Source organism: Mandrillus leucophaeus, unplaced genomic scaffold (assembly GCF_000951045.1).
Source record: "Mandrillus leucophaeus isolate KB7577 unplaced genomic scaffold, Mleu.le_1.0 Scaffold627, whole genome shotgun sequence".
Lineage (NCBI taxonomy): Eukaryota > Metazoa > Chordata > Mammalia > Primates > Cercopithecidae > Mandrillus > Mandrillus leucophaeus.
In genome coordinates, this window is record NW_012106775.1 from 56545 (window position 1) to 75362 (window position 18818).

At 45.9% G+C, this 18818-nt stretch overlaps 1 protein-coding gene across 3 annotated transcripts in view; it reads left to right on the forward strand.

The window, feature by feature from the left end:
• Nucleotides 1–174: 174 nt before the first annotated feature.
• The window catches only part of ATXN7L1 (ataxin 7-like 1), a 280106-nt gene continuing 261462 nt past the window's right edge, over nucleotides 175–18818 (forward strand). For 2 of the 3 annotated variants that reach the window (XM_012000356.1, XM_012000354.1), the window contains exons 1-2: nucleotides 175–377; nucleotides 875–943. In XM_012000356.1, coding sequence (XP_011855746.1) covers nucleotides 197–377; nucleotides 875–943 — 250 coding nt within the window. In that variant the 5' untranslated portion in view covers nucleotides 175–196. The remainder of the gene's footprint in view (nucleotides 378–874; nucleotides 944–18818) is intronic. The other variant, XM_012000358.1, reaches the window with a different exon arrangement.

Genomic DNA, 18818 nt, shown 5'->3' on the forward strand with positions numbered 1-18818 from the left:
TTGTAAAAAAATATAGACTTCCTAGCATGGTCCTTCTTACATAGCTTAGCTGTTGAGAGACTCCTTCCTTCCTTTCCTTCCTTCCTTCCTTCCTTCCTCCGCTCCCTCTCCCCTCCTCCTCCGCCGCCCTCCTCCCATCCCGCCCTTCCTCCCTCCCTCCCCCTTTCAGAACACTCAATGTCGGAACGTTCCGAAGATGACGTCGGAGCGTTCTCGAATCCCGTGTCTCTCGGCTGCTGCTGCCGAAGGAACAGGGAAAAAGCAACAAGAAGGAAGAGCAATGGCGACACTGGATCGCAAAGTGCCCAGTCCGGAGGCGTTTCTGGGCAAACCCTGGTCCTCCTGGATCGACGCCGCCAAATTACACTGCTCCGACAGTAAGAACCCCACCGCCTCCTCCTCCTTTTATTATCCTGTAACCTTTCCATTCACCTAGAGCCACTGGGAAAAAGTGTGTGTGTGAGAGAGAGAGTGGCCCCCGGTGTCCTCCATGCTTCTCCCTCTCTCTCTAAATAAATACACACAGAGACAGATCATCAATGCACAGGGAGAGGCCCGGCTGCCAGGGCTGTCTGTCTGTCCGTGCCCGGCTCCCCGTGGCAGCCCGCGGGGTGGGCTCGCAGCCCCACGGTGTTGTCCGTTTAAAAGGCTACTCTGTTGCTGCTTGCATAGTTTTTTGGGTACCTATCTGGGCCAGGTAGATGGAAACCCGGACTTGGGAGAAAATGTTGCATTGTCAATTTTTGAAAGAATTTCATATACAGTATTTATATCGATCTGTTTGCAAATAAACACTCTCCCTCCCCCCTTGACTTTGGCTTTTTTCCCCCCTTTTTTCCTTATTTTCTGTTTTCCTTTTCTTTTTCATCTGCAGATGTAGATTTAGAAGAGGCTGGAAAAGAGGGTGGAAAAAGCAGGGAGGTTATGAGGCTTAATAAAGAAGGTAAGTGGAGCTACTGGCATTTTAGTGTTAGCATGTGTGGCAGAATCTTCACAGGATTTCGAATATAATGTGAATTGTTCTGCTGGGTACAGAGTGACTAAGGCTTGTCAAAAATTGAGCACGCCCAGGTGACTACTGCTTCATGTTAACTTCTTTCAAAGTATAAATACAACTGGGGGGTAAAGGGGGGTGAGACTGTTGAAGGCAGAAGTTTACTGCACTTCAGTTGGACTCCACGTTTGAACCTTCTGATGCATATCTGCCATTCTCCCCGGGAGCATCACTGCCAAATGGTGGGGCGTTAAAATTTCTGAAATGAAGAGTGGAGCTCCCTTCACAAGCATCCTGGCCTTTCTCATGGGTGAATGCACAACAGCTTAATGAACCCCACATGGTCAGTCATTCCAGCAGCTACTTCTCCACTCACCACTGAAAACCATTGTACATGGCAAACCTGTGCAGCAAGTTACATTTGGCCCACTTTGCATTTGGTCACAGATTGTTATGTGGCAAGCAGGGTTAGGAGCATCTGTATGTGCAGCCCCCCAGCCAGTCGTCAGCTCTCTTTTCCCAGCATGGAAATACGGTACCTGAAATGGGACACACTGAGTAGATAGGTCATCCCAGACCAAGACATGCAAGAGAAGCCACAACCTGCTGGAATTGGGCATCAAACACATATGGTCGTCATAAATAAATCATACCCTGTTCTCATTTGCAAGCCTGCCGTATGTAACTCTGGCCTATGGGCTTCAAATGGAGCAACTCCAGGGGCCACTTGATGCTAAGCAAATGGATGGGTTCATTTGAATTGTGATTCACTAACTGATGTCTTATAAAACATAATTGGTTGAAATTGGGGGTAGGAAGATGACACAAGGGGACAGAAGAGGTTGGTGGTATTGAAAGAGTTCAGATATAAGTAGGCCATAGGTGAATTGCTCATCCTAAATGAACAGAGAAAAGGTCATTAGATACCAAAGAATGGTCCCCCTCATAAAAGGGAATGTCACCCTGGAAGGCAGCTGAATCCTGCGTGGAAAGACGGAACTCATTTTACGAATCAACACTTCAGATGGTTGGTTTTCTGTACCCAATCATTTCCTGACCATCCACTGAGAGGAAACTTTGTGCTTCAGAAAAAATAACATGAAGGTTAAAATGTGTGCATATTCAAGGACAGTTCCCTAGCACAGTGTTTCTGCTAATTAAGCACTTTGGGAACAAAACATTATTCTAAAAATGTTTGCTTCTAAAATCTTGTGTGATCTTGACATGTGTCTTCAGGATGCACGAGGGATTGATGTCAAGTGGACTTTTTACAAGTGGCAGCTTACTTGTGTTAAATGTTCATGTGTGTTGGCAGTGGGAAGCATCACTAGAGATTATTTTTCTTCACACACAAACTCTTGAGATCTCTAAATGCTTGCAAGACCCAGTTATCAGGCTACTGGCAACATGTCCACAAAAGATGGTGAGGCTGTGGAAATCTTTAAATTAAAGTTGAGTAAAGGTCATGGTATGGCACAGGATGGCACCTCTCAGGTCTGGGTAATGGGTTATGACTATCACATACAAAACTCACATCCTTTCCCCCCAGTCCCTATTTCTATTTCAGAAGACTGTTGTTCTCAGATTCTCTTTGCCTCATGAGAAACAGATTCTCTTTTTTTTTTTTTTCTTTTTGAGATGGATTCTCACTCTGTCACCAGGCTAGGGTGCAGTGGTGTGATCTTGGCTCACTGTAACCTCCGCCTCCCAGGTTCAAGTGATTCTCCTGCCTCAGCCTCCTGTGTAGCTGGGACTACAGGCACGTGCCACCACACTCAGCTAATTTTTGTATTTTTAGTAGAGACAGGGTTTTACCATGTTGGCCAGGATGGTGTCGATCTTTTGACCTCGTGATCCGCCCGCCTCGGCCTCCCAAAGTGCTAGGATTACAGGCGTGAGTTACCGCGCCCGGCTGAGAAACGGATTCTTTTAAGAAAAAATGAAAAGCTCTCCTTTCCTCAGAAGTCACAGGTGGTACATCCAGCTTATTAGGTCCTCTATAAAGGTACAAAGATTTAGCTCCTAATTATATGCATTTGCATTAAGGACACCCACTGTTCAGTGTAACTTGAAATCGCTAACTTCACCAAAATAGCCATATATGGGCTGAAATCTCTTTTTTCATGGGTGTGGTGGAACAGACTTGGGTGAGCAATTCCCGATGGTCTTTCTGGTATATATGCACGCAGTTTTCTTTATAGATAAAATATCTATATACTGAATACATATTCCCCCATGGTGAGAAATTGAAGGGGTGTTCATTTGGTTACCTGGATCTCCAGTAGTGCTTGCCATGGGCCTTCTTGTTGGAGTGATCAGTAAAGTCTTGGGGTGGATACTGTTTGTGGATGGGTCACTGCAGGACACAAAGTAGTCTGTGTGTGGCTGTGTACCTGTGCGTTTGAATGTATGTAGATTGTCCATGACACTGTCAGCTTTAAGCAGGTCTTGAGAAGAAATTCAGCTTTAGTGGGAATGAATGAACAAAATACAGTTTAGAGATTCCAACTGAGAAATGAAGGGAGGTGGTTCTGAATTTTTTTTTTTTTTTTTTTTTTGAGACGGAGCCTGCCGCCCAGGCTGGAGTGCAGTGGTGCGATCTTGGCTCACTGCGAGCTCCGCCTCCCGGGTTCACGCTGTTCTCCTGCCTCAGCCTCCCGAGTAGCTGGGACTACAGGCTGGGACTACAGGCGCCCGCCACCAAGCCTGGCTAATTTTTTGTATTTTTAGTAGAGATGGGGTTTCACCGTGTTAGCCATGATGGTCTCGATCTCCTGACCTTGTGATCCACCCGCCTTGGCCTCCCAAAGTGCTGGGATTACAGGTGTGAGCCACCGCGCCTGGCCGGTAGTTCTGATTTTGATGTCTTTTTTTTTGTGTGTGTGTGGTAAAATATACATAACATAAAATTTATCATTTTAACCATTTTGAGTATACAATTCAGTGGCACTAAGTATATTCATAATATTATACAACTATCATCGCTTTCCATTTCCCAAATTTTCCATCATCGCAATCAGACACTCTGTACCCATTATGCAGTCACTCCCCATTCTCCATTCCTCTCAGCCCTGGTAACCATGGTTCTACTTTCTGTCTCTATGAAGTTGCCTGTTCTAGTACCTCATATAAGTGGAGTCATACAATCTGTATCCTTTTGTATCTGGTTTTTTCGCTTTGCATCTCTGCATAGCTCATCCATGTTGTAGCATGGATCAGTACTTCGTTCGTTTTTAAGGCTGAATAATATTTCGTTGTGTATATATACTACATTTTGTTATGCACTCATCTGTTGGTGGACATTGGCGTTGTTTCCACCTTTTGGCCATTTTGAGTAATGCCACTATGAACGTTGGTGTCATATGATATTTTTAATAGACTAAACTCAGGAAGAGAAGTTAGGCTGGAAATGTGAAATAAGAATTATTTTGGTTTCTGCCTCTATCTGGCCACAACTTCAGAAGTCACAGCAAGGACTTGCAGACTTTTTGAATAACGTGATTACTATAATACAGTACCCCATTCCTCACCCCTTTAAACTTTCTTTCAATTCTTTCCATTTCTTTCAGTTCTCTGCCTATACTGTATGAAATGTTAACTGGATGCTTTGAAATGTCTGTAATAAAGTTTTCACGTCATTGTTATTATTTCATCTAAAATTAGCTAAATTATAGCTAAGAGGAATTTGCCAGTTTTCTTTTATTTTTGAAACAGAATCTCACTCTTGTTGCCCAGACTGGAGTGCAATGGCACGATCTCGGCTCACTGCAACCTCCACCTCACGGGTTCAAGCAATTCTCCTTTCTCAGCCTCCCAAGTAGCTGGGATTACAGGCATGCACCACCACGGTCGGCTAATTTTGTATATTTAGTAGAGATGGGGTTTCACCATGTTAGCCAGGCTGGTCTCGAACTCCAGACCTCAGGTGATCTGGACGCCTCAGCCTCCCAAAGTGCTGGGATTACAGGCATGAGCCACTGCACCTGGCCCCAAATACTTTTGAATGTTGTCATCACCTGGGTTCAGAAGGTGTTGCTAGTTCCATGGGTGGATGTGCTTAGATGGGCTTATATCCAGGACAACCTGGGCACTAGAAGGAGCAGGAGAGCACTTTGAGTCGGCTTCCTACATTTTGATCTATGCCGTTTGGAAGTCGTTTCCCTTCTCTGGGCCTATTTGCCCATATTTAAAGTAAGGGGAGTGGGACTGAATGTCCTCTAAGGTCCCTTTGAGACCTCTGAACCCAAGCTTCTCTATTGAATGTACCTTCCTTTGAGATGCAGTTATAGCAGGCAAACTGTTTCTAAAGAAACTTAAAAAAAAAAAACCCAAGCCCTCACATTAAAAATATCTTAAACTACTTCAAAAATAACTGGGTTTATTTTCTCAATTTATAACTTCTTGGTGGCAAAAATCACTGAATCTCATACACAAGCAATATTCTGCCGCAAATCATTTGTGAATGGTATCTGGCCTTCAGCATTCCGAGAAAAGTGGGGTTCTGAGTCCAAAACCCAATGTGTTCCCCCAGTGAAGAATGATTTGACCTCAGTCAGCTTGGATCAGTCAGGCATGCAGATTTCCTGTGAGGAGGACTCCCAGAAACCTTATTAGCCTAATCTATGAAAGGTGTTTATGAGAGAAAATTCCAAGGACGGCCATTCTTCTGTGCTAACCTTTTCAAATAATTTCCTCCTCAGCTTGGTAGATTTATCTGAAGACTTTTTTCAAGCTAATTAGGGAAAAGCTCTCAGTGATTTGGAAAGATGTTCCCCTTGCCTCATCTGAAGTTTTTTTTAAAGAATACCAATTCATAGATAAGGAATAGGGTTCCTATGCCTCATAAGTGTCCCTAACTATAAGACAGAGATAAGAATAGGATTGTTGTGATGATTAAATGAGATAATACAAAAGGGCTTAGCACATAGTAAGTCCTTAATGAATGTTGGCTTTTATTATTATTATCATTACTAATGAAGCTAGCTCTAGAAAACTTTATTCTAATTAACTAGGATTTTAAACTAATCTGTGATGAAAAGAAAAGATACCTAGCAGAAACTTTATTTTTAGAGTAAACCATTTTATTATAATTTTATGAAGCTAATGATTTTTTAAAGAAACAATTTATATGGATATCAATTTTTTTTTTTTTTTTTTGAGATGGAGTCTCACTCTGTCGCCCAGGCTGGAGTGCAGTGGCACAATCTCAGCTCACTGCAACCTCCACCTCCTGAGTTCAAGTGATTCTCCTGCCTCAGCCGCCTGAGTTGCTGGGACTATAGGTGCGTGCCACCACACCCAGCTGATTTTTTGTATTTTTAGTAGAGACTGGGTTTCAATGTGTTAACCAGTATGTTCTCGATCTCCTGGATCTTGTGATCTGCCCACCTTTAGCCTCCCAAAGTGCTGGGATTACAGATGTGAGCCACCGCACCCGGCCGGATATCAGTGTTTTTAATGGAGTGCAGTTAAGTAATCATCGGTAAGTTTTATCAAGAGCTATCAAGTAATACTTAGCCTGTATATGGCCTATGGCTAAGAAGAGTTTATACAGAGTTCTTTTTAGGGACTGGGAGATCTAAATAACTTCTTTAAATGATCGAAGTTGTTTTATTTTATCACTGAGAAAAAAAAAAGAGTCCTCAATAGATTCCTGTTTGGGTCTCTTGGAAGCCTACACTTGTCACTTTGAAAACTTGCCTGTGTTTTAATGTTCCCACATGTTTCGATGTGATATAGATAAACTGGTGGAAAGCTTCCAGTCTGAAAATTGTGCTGGGGCCAGTAAGACATTGCTGTGACTATAAGAGTTTGCTGTTCTTCTGAGATGCTGGTGGAATTGGGCTGTAATATAGAAGGGTGCAGAGAACATAGGAGCAGGCTCAGGAGTCTTGCAGTTGTGGCTGGATGGGAGAAAATTGGAGAAAAAGATGGCAACTGACCTGGTTAAGAATGAAGTATTCTTAGAATCCAAGCCAGGGAAGTTAGCAGCAGGCCATGGAGATTTATGGGAGACTGCGAACAGCTTCCCTTTATCATTATACAGACAACTCTGTTATCTATGTTAATAGAAGATGGGAAGACACAAAGTCCACAGATTACACAGATAAACCTCATTTTTACCATTAATTTCAACTTCATTCCCCATTAAGCCTACCTTCCTCCCCTTTTGCTAACAAGCAGTAACATTTGTTCACTTTGGCGTTTCATTATCATCTCTCTTCTCTGGCCCAGCTTTTGGGATGGAAGGATGGGAGAGATGGAGCGGCTTAAAGGTGATAGGGAGGAAAGATGAGAAGGAGGAGAAGGGAAGGGCTTGGAGAGCTATAAGCTCTACGGGTGCAGCCCACTGATGGAGCAGGGGCATGCCACAACCAACACAACACAGATGAGAAAGGACATCCTGATCATCTAGTTTGGGAAATACAAAGCTTCTAAAATGAGTATTTCGTTGTACATACAATTATTTCCTTGTGCCTGGGTTCCCGTGTGGAGGAAATGTGGCTCTGGCTCCTTCCACAACAGGAAGCGAGGATGGACGCACTGAAACAGTGTATATGATATTGCCTTCTTCTAAGTTGCCCTGTACCAGGGTCTCATCCTATGTCATTCTATGAGAATAATGTTTTTACTGCTAGAAGATGTAGACCATTACATACACATACATATTCATTTTAAAACTACTTATTATTTTTTAATAATGTTCATGTTACAAAATTCAAAAGGCTATCCGAGTGGAAAGTAAGTTTCTCTCCCACCCCATCCCCAGTTGCTTGTGTATTCTTCCAAAGATATTCTGTGTGCATTCCAGTAGATACATATATAATTTTGTCTTCTTGTTCTCACGTGAATGATAGAAAGCTATAGTATTAGCTGATATCTTGCCATTTCCATTTATCTTAGAGAGCTGTCCGTATCAGTTCACGAGAAGTTGCCATGTTCTCTTCTGGTGCCTGCATAGTAGGGTAACCATTTAAGCCTCTGGGTGTCTTGCCAAGTTTTTAATACCCTCAACTGTTTCTCAGCCTCCCTCATGCGTTTGACCTGAAGGGAGCTCTCCTGATGTACCAGCACTGGGCCAGACACCAGGGACACAGCAGTGAGAAAGCACAACCCCTGCCTGCCCTCAGGGTGCTTCCAGCCTAGTGGCAAAAGTACAGGTGGACCACGATGTACTCTGATAGGGAAACTCAGGTGCTGCTGGAGGGCATGGTGGGGGGCCTCATTGAGGTAGGGGCTCAGTGCAGGCCTCCCAGAGGAAATTTTATGTAAGCTAAAACCTGGAGGATACAGGAAGTTACCCATGTGTCGAGCTGGGCAGGGCAGAGTTAGAGGAAACGACAGGGATAAAGGCCCAAATGCCAGAGAATATAGACTGTTCTGCAACTAAAAAGTCCTCTTGCCTGGAGTAAAGATAGCAAAGCAGAGAGTAGTATAATGTTTCTCACCAGTGGCACCACTGATGCTTCTTTTTGGGGGCACTGTCGTGTGCATGGCAGGATGTCCTGCGCCTCCACTTGCTAGATGCCTCCCTCCCCTCCCCCAAGTTTAGACAGCCAAAAATGTCTCGGTACATTGCCAAATGTCCCTGGGGGACAAATCACTCTGACAGAGAATCACTGACTGGTGAGGCTGGAGAGGTAAGAACACAAGAAAAATAGACGAAGATACTCACAGAAATATTCTGCCAATATCTGTCCATGTGTTAGCCTTCAGCCCATGTAAGTCAGCCTTGTTGATTACTCAGCAGATATACCTGGACTGTGACTATCTCCTGGCACTGCGCTACATTTGGGAGGATCTAAAGATAGAGAAGACTCGGTCCCCTAGGGAACCCTCCTCCCAAAGTTCCCAAGATGACTCTTCCAAACCTTGGAGTCCAGTCTGTAGTCACTGGTGTCAATAGTGAGTTGCAGGTTCTAATTCTTTGTGGCCCAACCCTCCTTCACTGTGGGTGGAGGAGACCCAAAGCATCAATTCTGGTAATGATGGCATTTATCATACAGTGGTCCCCGGTGTCAAAAGCACCACATCGCATTGGCGAAGCATTAAGGATTTCAGTTTATATTTAAAGTCAGGCTGAAAATACAACTGGCGTTCTCTGCAGCTTGATTACCCAGGGGATATGTCTGAAATGGGGATGCACATGATGGAAAGCAAAGTGGCTTCTTTCACGATTTCCATGTTAAGCCCGGGAAGGTACAAAGGGTAGGGGAGGGCCTGATTCCTGAGGCCTTCTGACCTGTGTGCCAGGTGGTCTGCAGCATCAGTTAAGATTGCGAGGCCATGTTGATGCTTTCAGCTGGTGGTTCCCAGGGGCCTGCCGTCTCTGCTGCAGAATTGATTTAGAAAAGTTAGGCAGATTTGTTTCTGTATGGTTTTCTGGGTTTGGTTGCATTTATACCCTTCAGGCTAACGTTTTGTTTATGACATTTTGTTTCATTCATGACATACTTCAGAAGTAGACATAAGATGGTAGTAGCCAATGCAGTGAGACCTTGTCCTGGTCAAATCCCTCTTCTCTAAGGACCCCACACCCTGAGGTGGCCCACTATTCATATCTGGAGACAGTGGTCACTGAGTGATTGCAATAATCAAACATAGCCATAATGGAGAGGGAGAGCTTTAGCCAGTGGGTTCTACTTTTTCAGAATATTGTAGAAACTGAACGGCAAGGACTGACTTCTGTGTGTGTCTCTCTCCTAAATCTCCCTGTCTGGTGTTCTGCTGATTACGTGCTCCCAGCTAATGCCGTTTGGCTGGCATTCTCTTGCTCTCTTCTGTAATAGAGCTCAGACTGCCAAATGGACCTGGATTTGGACCCTGAGGTGCTTGAACTAATGATGAAACCTCAGGAAATCCCTTCTTGCAAGTGGGCTGAGGCTACAGTGGAGCATCCTTAATATTCAGGGGCTAGACCTGGCTGCCCTAGTCGTCTATAAGTGAAGCTGGAATTCTGCTGTGGGGAAAGCATTGTTTTTATGGAGACGCTTTATCCTTGTACCTGTGGTTTCTCAACACAATTCCGCTTGCCAATTTTAAGGGATCAGGTGCTTACAGAAGAAATGGAAACCAAATAAATACTCTCTAGGGCAGGACAAAGTGGCACTAGGTCACCACAGTGGGGAAGATAAAAGTGAGTCGATGATGGGCTGTTTGAACACAGAAGCACTTACTGGTGTACCTGATTCTGTGATGCTAATTGTAAATCTGTGAACATTAATGGTGTAAGGATACCCTTACCTGTAGGGGGAGTGGGAGTTCTGTGACCTTACCTCAAGGCATTGACAGGCCACAGAGTCCTGGGGTGGGATGGGGACACAGGACAGACACCCAGTCTGATGATACTAACCACAAGTGAGTTCAGCATTCCAGGGGTATGGAAGATGGTGGAGACATGGTCCCAGTTTGGTTATATCAGACCAAGGTGATGGTCCAGTTCTTAAAAAGTATATGAGCCACAAAAGGACAAATACTGTGTGATTCCATTTATAATGAGGTTCCTAGAGTGGTCAAATTCATAGAGACAGAGAGTAGAATGGTGGACATTCAGGGGCTGGGGGAGGGGAAATGGAGAGTTCGTGTTTCCGTGATACAGAGTTTCAGTTGGGGAAGATGCAGAAGTTCTGGAGATGGACTGTGGTGATGGTTATACAACATTGTGAATATACTTAATGTCACAGAACTAACCGTACACATAAAAAATCGTGAAAATGGGTCAGGCATGGTGGCTCATGCCTGTAATCCCAGCACTTTGGGAGGCCGAGGTGGGCAGATCACAAGGTCAGGAGATCGAGACCATCCTGGCGAAACCCCGTCTCTACTCAAAACACAAAAAATTAGCTGGGTGTGGTGGTGGGCGCCTGTAGTCCCAGCTGCTCAGGAGGCTGAGGCAGGAGAATTGCTTGAACCCGGGAGGCGGAGGTTGCAGTGAGCTGAGATCGTACCACTGTACCCCAGCCTGGGCAACAGAGCGAGACTCTGTCTCAAAAAAAAAAAAAGAAAGAAAGAAAAGAAAAAGAAAAAGAAAAAGAAGGTTTAAATGGTAAATTTTATGTTATGTGTATTTTACCACACACAAAAAGGTTCATTGGCATTGCATGCTTAGGAGTTTAGTGGAGCATTATTTAAATCTTGACCATTTATTGGCTGGGCATTAAATTAAGCCTCAATTTCTACTTTTCCTTTCCAGAGTGGGAATAGTAGTACCTCTCAGAATTGTTGTGGAAATAAATGAGATGCTATCTGGTGTAAAGTAGGTACTCAGTAATGTAAGCCTTTGTTGTGATGATTGTTGTTTTTACCAAGCACTTGGGTCTTTGCCTTTGTCTTAGAGCTGCCGCTTCCAGGGGAAAGACTGTGTTCTTACTGCTCCAGGGGTATGCCCGGGGCTCACCAGGCATCTTTTGTCAACTTGTGTGTCTCCATTTCTTTAAGGATGCCCAGAACAAAGACAAAGGGATTGGGCTGGTGTCCCTGTACTGTTAGTCTCAAGAGTGAATCTGGGGCCGGGCAGGTGGTTCATGCCTGTAATCCCAGCATTTTGGGAGGCCGAGGTGGGCAGATCATGAGGTCAGGAGTTCGAGACCAGCCTGGCCAATATGGTGAAACCCATCTCTACTAAAAAAATACAAAAATTAGGCAGGCATGGTGGCATGTGCTTGTAGTCCTAGCTGCTTGGGAGGCTGAGGCAGAAGAATTGCTTGAATTCAGGGGGCAGAAGTTGCAGTGAGCTGAGATTGCACCACTGCACTCCAGCCTGGGGGACAGAGTGACACTCTGTCTCAAAAAAAAAGTGAATCTGTTTCAGTGTTTTACAAAGTGTGTTCATTCTGGAGACCCTGCTGTGTTGTTCTATAGGGTCCTTTCGCCCCCAGCCCCAGGCTGCAGTCACACTGAAATGAAACAACTGGGAGTGAAACATAGGAACCAGGAATGTGCTGTTTTTTTTTTTTTTTTAATTTATTTTTTCGAGACAGGGTCTCTCTCTGTCACCCAGGCTGGAGTGCAGTGGCATGATCATACTCACTGCAGCCTCGGTCTCCAGGGCTCAAGCGATCCTTCTACCTCAGACTCCTAGGTAGTTGGGACTACAGGCGTGTGCTGCCATGCCTGCCTAATTTTTTTGACTTTTAGTAGAGATGAGGTCTTGCTATGTTCCCCAGGCTGGTCTCAAACTCCTGAGCCCAAGTGATCCTCCCTCCTCGGCCTCTCAAAGTTCTGGGATTACAGGCATGAGCCACCGCACCTGACCAGGAACGTGCATTTTAAAAAAGCCCCCCAAGGGGCCCCGAAGGTTCCTGAACTTTGAGAACTACTGTTTATTGGTTGAGAGAAGTGGCTCTCAACCCTGCCTACCCTGAAAATTGCTTGGGAAGCTTTTTAAAAGGAAATAGGCCAGGACCACCCACAGAGATTCTGATTCTATAGATTCATGTTCAGGGGTTCTAAGGGAGCTGCTTATGTGTTTCCTTTTGGAGTTTTTTGTCTGTTTTTTAAATTTACTTTTCTGGTATCTTTTGGGCTAAAGACAGCCCAACTTATGTGTTTTTTTTGTTTGTTTGTTTTGTTTTATTTTTAAGTAACAATCCTAAATGTCTTTTATTGGGCATTAACTAGGTGCCAGGCCCAGGGCTAAATGTGCATGTTCGCATTTAATCCTCATGACCACCCTGTGAGGCAAATCCTGTTATCAACCCTATTTCAGAGATTGGGAAGCTGAGGCTTAGAGAGGTTAAGTAATTTACCCAAGGTGACATAGCTGGGAAATAGTAGAGCTGTCCTGAACCCCAAGGCAGCCTGATTCCAGAGGCTGTACTCTAAGCACTGTGTCCTGATGTCTGTCGTCCTAGGAGCAGGGTTGGAACTAAGGGGAAGCAAGCAGGTACCCAGGAGACCTGTTTAAGTAGGGCCTCACGTGGGCTTCTGCAGGTGCAGAGTGAGTGCTCCTTAAGTGTTGCACTTGGGCACCTGGCTTGACTCATTCTCTCACCATCCTTGCCCAAGAGAGCGTGTTCTTTAAGCAAAATGGCGAGGCCGGACTACCTTTCATTCCCTCTTGCCTGTGTAAGCTAGTGGCCTCCTGATAGGGCCCTGGGTCTCCCCATCAGGGAAATGCTCTCTCATTCCAAGGCCCCAGCTTTGTGGCCTCTGTGGTCAGAGTCCTGGCCTCAGGGAAATCAGAGGAGCTAATGTAAACTGTGTTCCTTTTTGGGAATAGGTGTTAGCAAAGATGGTTGCCAAGCAACTCCAGGGGCATCTATCTACAGTGATGATTTCTCTCTTTTTTCCTCCTTTTGAACGTCTTCTAGGCCGCTGTTCAGTTTCCCTCATGGCATTGGGATTGTTAGTAATTTCATGAAGGGTGCGCTCCCTAGGATGATGGAACGTTAGAGGTGTCCATCATCCTAATGCCACGTTAGAGGTGTCATTTTGATGGTGACATGCCTGCTAAGTGGGTGTGAAAGTCCTTTACCTTCTTCAGCCACAGAGATGCCCTGGTTGTCACTGGCTCTGAGAAGGCAGTGACAAAGAGGATCCTTTGGAATGGAGTGGCTGGGAAAGGCACAGAATGCATCTCCCACATGAGGACAGGATGATGTGGCAACATTTACTTCCTGTGACTTTGAATTTCACCCATTCTCCGTTAATTGGGGCATTTAAGCATTTTATAGTGATTGCCCTACTGGTCCCAGAGGAGCTGGTGTCACCCCCCCTGTCTCTCTCTCGGTGGTTTCAGAGACCAGGAGTCCTTGACAATCATTTCCTCCTCGGTGCTGTCCCCTCTCCTAATTAGTCACCTCCTCTATGTGGGGTTTCAAGTGACCTTCAATGGGCCCCAGACCCCATGGTCTACCAGCTGGTGGTTTGATTCTTCTGATAAGGACCAGGAGCTTGTGGGTTCAAGCACCTTTTACACTTAATGGGACAGAATCCCACCCAGACTGGCAAGAAGAGGGTGATCCACTGGAAAAGAGAAACTGGTCACATTTTTGGGTGGGAGGGGCAGTAGCTCTGTCGCCCAGGCTGGAGTGCAGTGGTACAATCATAAGTCACTGCAGCCTTGACCTCCCAAGCCTAAGTGATCCTCCCATCTCAGCCTCCCTCCCAAGGAGCTGGAACACAGGTGCACACCACCATTCCTGGCTAATTTTTTCTATTATTTTTAGAGACGGGGGTCTCCCTGTGTTGCCTAGGCTAGTCTCGAACTCGTGGGCTCAAGCGATTCTCCCACTGCAGCCTCCCACAGTTCTGGAATTACAGGAGTCAGCCACCACACCCACCAGAACTGGTCACATTTGCTTAAGGCTGACTTCGTTTGGCCAACCCATGTACAACAGCCCTGTTAACCAAGTCCCCAGACTCCAGGCTTCCGTTCCCTTGAGTTACTCCCTCATCATTGTGCCCTTCCTCATCATCTTTTGCAGAAGCAGGGCAGAATCCAGAGAGAATTAGGGACTCAAATGAGTCCTGCCACTTTCAGTGACTGAGACAAAAGACTTAATGGCAAAATACAAACCCTGTACACAAGCCAGGTTTAAGCAGAGTAGGGGCATATTTGCCTTCCAAATGGAATTACTGGGGATTTCTTTAAATAGTAGACAATCCTAGAGCTTTCTGAAAATCATATTTGCTCTCAGAAGTTTTCATGGCACCCGCTTTTGTGCCCTTTCTGCCAGCTCCTCCCTCGGAGCGTGAGGCTTTGCCCTCGGTTTGCTCTGCATTTGCACCGGACTCTGGCTCCTGTTCACACAGGCGGTCCCTGTGTGTGGCGGTTCTGACATGCTTGCAGCTTTCCTGACCTCTCCTCCACAGAGTGCTCATCCCACCCCTGGGTGCCGTGCCAGACAGCCCCTCACGGATGTCATTGTGCGTCTCAGACTCCCCTAGACCCAAGTGGTTGGAACTAAGGGGAAGCAAGCAGGTACCCAGGAGACCTGTTTAAGTAGGGCCTCACGTGGGCTTCTGCAGGTGCAGAGTGAGTGCTCCTTAAGTGTTGCACCTGGGCACCTGGCTTGACTCATTCTCTCACCATCCTTGCCCAAGAGAGCGTGTTCTTTAAGCAAAATGGCGAGGCCGGACTACCTTTCATTCCCTCTTGCCTGTGTAAGCTAGTGGCCTCCTGATAGGGCCCTGGGTCTCCCCATCAGGGAAATGCTCTCTCATTCCAAGGCCCCAGCTTTGTGGCCTCTGTGGTCAGAGTCCTGGCCTCAGGGAAATCAGAGGAGCTAATGTAAACTGTGTTCCTTTTTGGGAATAGGTGTTAGCAAAGATGGTTGCCAAGCAACTCCAGGGGCATCTATCTACAGTGATGATTTCTCTCTTTTTTCCTCCTTTTGAACGTCTTCTAGGCCGCTGTTCAGTTTCCCTCATGGCATTGGGATTGTTAGTAATTTCATGAAGGGTGCGCTCCCTAGGATGATGGAACGTTAGAGGTGTCCATCATCCTAATGCCACGTTAGAGGTGTCATTTTGATGGTGACATGCCTGCTAAGTGGGTGTGAAAGTCCTTTACCTTCTTCAGCCACAGAGATGCCCTGGTTGTCACTGGCTCTGAGAAGGCAGTGACAAAGAGGATCCTTTGGAATGGAGTGGCTGGGAAAGGCACAGAATGCATCTCCCACATGAGGACAGGATGATGTGGCAACATTTACTTCCTGTGACTTTGAATTTCACCCATTCTCCGTTAATTGGGGCATTTAAGCATTTTATAGTGATTGCCCTACTGGTCCCAGAGGAGCTGGTGTCACCCCCCCTGTCTCTCTCTCGGTGGTTTCAGAGACCAGGAGTCCTTGACAATCATTTCCTCCTCGGTGCTGTCCCCTCTCCTAATTAGTCACCTCCTCTATGTGGGGTTTCAAGTGACCTTCAATGGGCCCCAGACCCCATGGTCTACCAGCTGGTGGTTTGATTCTTCTGATAAGGACCAGGAGCTTGTGGGTTCAAGCACCTTTTACACTTAATGGGACAGAATCCCACCCAGACTGGCAAGAAGAGGGTGATCCACTGGAAAAGAGAAACTGGTCACATTTTTGGGTGGGAGGGGCAGTAGCTCTGTCGCCCAGGCTGGAGTGCAGTGGTACAATCATAAGTCACTGCAGCCTTGACCTCCCAAGCCTAAGTGATCCTCCCATCTCAGCCTCCCTCCCAAGGAGCTGGAACACAGGTGCACACCACCATTCCTGGCTAATTTTTTCTATTATTTTTAGAGACGGGGGTCTCCCTGTGTTGCCTAGGCTAGTCTCGAACTCGTGGGCTCAAGCGATTCTCCCACTGCAGCCTCCCACAGTTCTGGAATTACAGGAGTCAGCCACCACACCCACCAGAACTGGTCACATTTGCTTAAGGCTGACTTCGTTTGGCCAACCCATGTACAACAGCCCTGTTAACCAAGTCCCCAGACTCCAGGCTTCCGTTCCCTTGAGTTACTCCCTCATCATTGTGCCCTTCCTCATCATCTTTTGCAGAAGCAGGGCAGAATCCAGAGAGAATTAGGGACTCAAATGAGTCCTGCCACTTTCAGTGGCTGAGACAAAAGACTTAATGGCAAAATACAAACCCTGTACACAAGCCAGGTTTAAGCAGAGTAGGGGCATATTTGCCTTCCAAATGGAATTACTGGGGATTTCTTTAAATAGTAGACAATCCTAGAGCTTTCTGAAAATCATATTTGCTCTCAGAAGTTTTCATGGCACCCGCTTTTGTGCCCTTTCTGCCAGCTCCTCCCTCGGAGCGTGAGGCTTTGCCCTCAGTTTGCTCTGCATTTGCTCCGGACTCTGGCTCCTGTTCACACCCCAGGCGGTCCCTGTGTGTGGCGGTTCTGACATGCTTGCAGCTTTCCTGACCTCTCCTCCACAGAGTGCTCATCCCACCCCTGGGTGCCGTGCCAGACAGCCCCTCACGGATGTCATTGTGCGTCTCAGACTCCCCTAGACCCAAGTGCAAGCCGAGCCTGTGCATTTTCCCCATCACTATCTTTAGAAAGACCCCCTCCTCCACTCCTCCCTCCCTCCCATCTTAGCGATTCCCTGCACCTCTCCATCTCTCTCCACTCCCCGACCCCCACCTCAGCTAGCCTGCCTCATAGCCTACCTAGATTTTTATAATAGCTGTTTAATTGGTCTTCCTGTCTGTATCTTCCCCGCACACCACTTCAAAAATTAATCTTCTGAAAATTCACATGTGTCAGTTTGTTCCTCAAGTGAAAACCTCTCAGCACTTCATCGACCACAGTTAATGCAGCATTCAAAGTCCTCAGTCCCTTCCTATCTGGACAGGTGGCCTGCCCTTTGCAGCAGCACTTTGGACAAGTGGAGTGCTTTCCCTGTCCCCCTCTCTGCTTCTGCCTCCCATCTGCATCTAGTGTCTTCCCCTTCTCCCCCTCCCCTTGCCCCTCACCCTCCTTCCCCAGGGCCAGCCATACTTTCTAAGGAAGCCTCCCCGCCGCTCGGGCCACCCCACCTGGAACTTCTCTGCACCTTGTGCATGCTAGCCATGCCCAGTGTACATGCCCCCAAACCTCACACCTTACACTGCTGCAGACTCTTCCCGTGGTCCACATGTGTCTTGTCATCATAGCTGCATTCGAATCTTCTGGAGGCAGGGTGGAGGAAGAGCGATCATATTGTCCCCTTTTGTTTCCTAAGTTATCTTTCGACCAGCAGAGTGTTATAGTTCGACTAAGTATCTTATTTGTTTTTGAAATACCTGTATTGTCTTTTTCTTCTTTTTTAAAGAAGATTGTGGTAAAATACTATACCATCTTAACCATTTTTAAGTGTAAAGTTCAGTAGTGTCAAGGACATTCACATGATCATGTAGCCAATCTTCATAACTCTTTCCATCTTACAAAATTGAAACGTCATACCAGTGAAACCAACAGTTCCCGTTTGTATTTTCATTTTAAAAAAATCAATCTGGAGATGGCCTATGAGGTTTTTTGATCCACCATCTGATATTTTGAAGTTGTCAAGATTCTAAGAACTGGCAGGACTCCTGAAGTTTCTGTTCAAGTGGATCGCTGGAGCTACAATGCAAAACACAGCTCACCTTAGGGCGTTAGCTCCAGCATCCTAGGTCAGCAGAGAAAATTCCATGAAAAAATGCTACCGCTAGGGTGCTGAGTCCCAGACATCTTTGGGCACCTAAAGTTTTTCATTTAATATTTGCTAGTAACCCCCACCCTGCACCATTCTTTTTTTTTTTGCCCTTGCAGTTCAGTGTTAAAATTTTTCACATGTATAAAAAGCTTGAAATAATGGTACCATGATCACCTATAGAATTAAACATTAGTTCACATTTTGTCTTGTTTTCATATATATATATGTAAAGATCTATCTGTATATATGTCTTATAAAGAAATATACAGGCCAGGTGCCGTGGCTCACGCCTGTAATTCCAGCACTTTGGGAGGCAGAGGCGGGTGGATTACCTGAGGTCAGGAGTTCGAGACCAGCCTAGCCAACATGATGAAACCCCATCTCTACTAAAAATGCAAAAATTAGCCAGGCATAGTCGCACACACCTGTAATCCCAGCTACTTGGGACACTGAGGTGGGAGAATTGCTTGAGCCCAGGAGGCAGAGGTTGCAGTGAGCCGAGATCATGCCACTGCACTCCAGCTTGGCCAACATAGCGAGACTCTGTCTCAAAAAAAAAAAAAAAAAGGAAAGAAAAAGAAATATACAGTCATGCATTCCTTAATGATGGGGCTATGTTCTGAGAGATGTTGTCATTTCCTAGGTGTGCAATAGGCTATGCCATCTAGGTTTGTGTAAGTTCACTCTATGATATTCCTATTGGTATAACCTATTGCTTCTAGGCT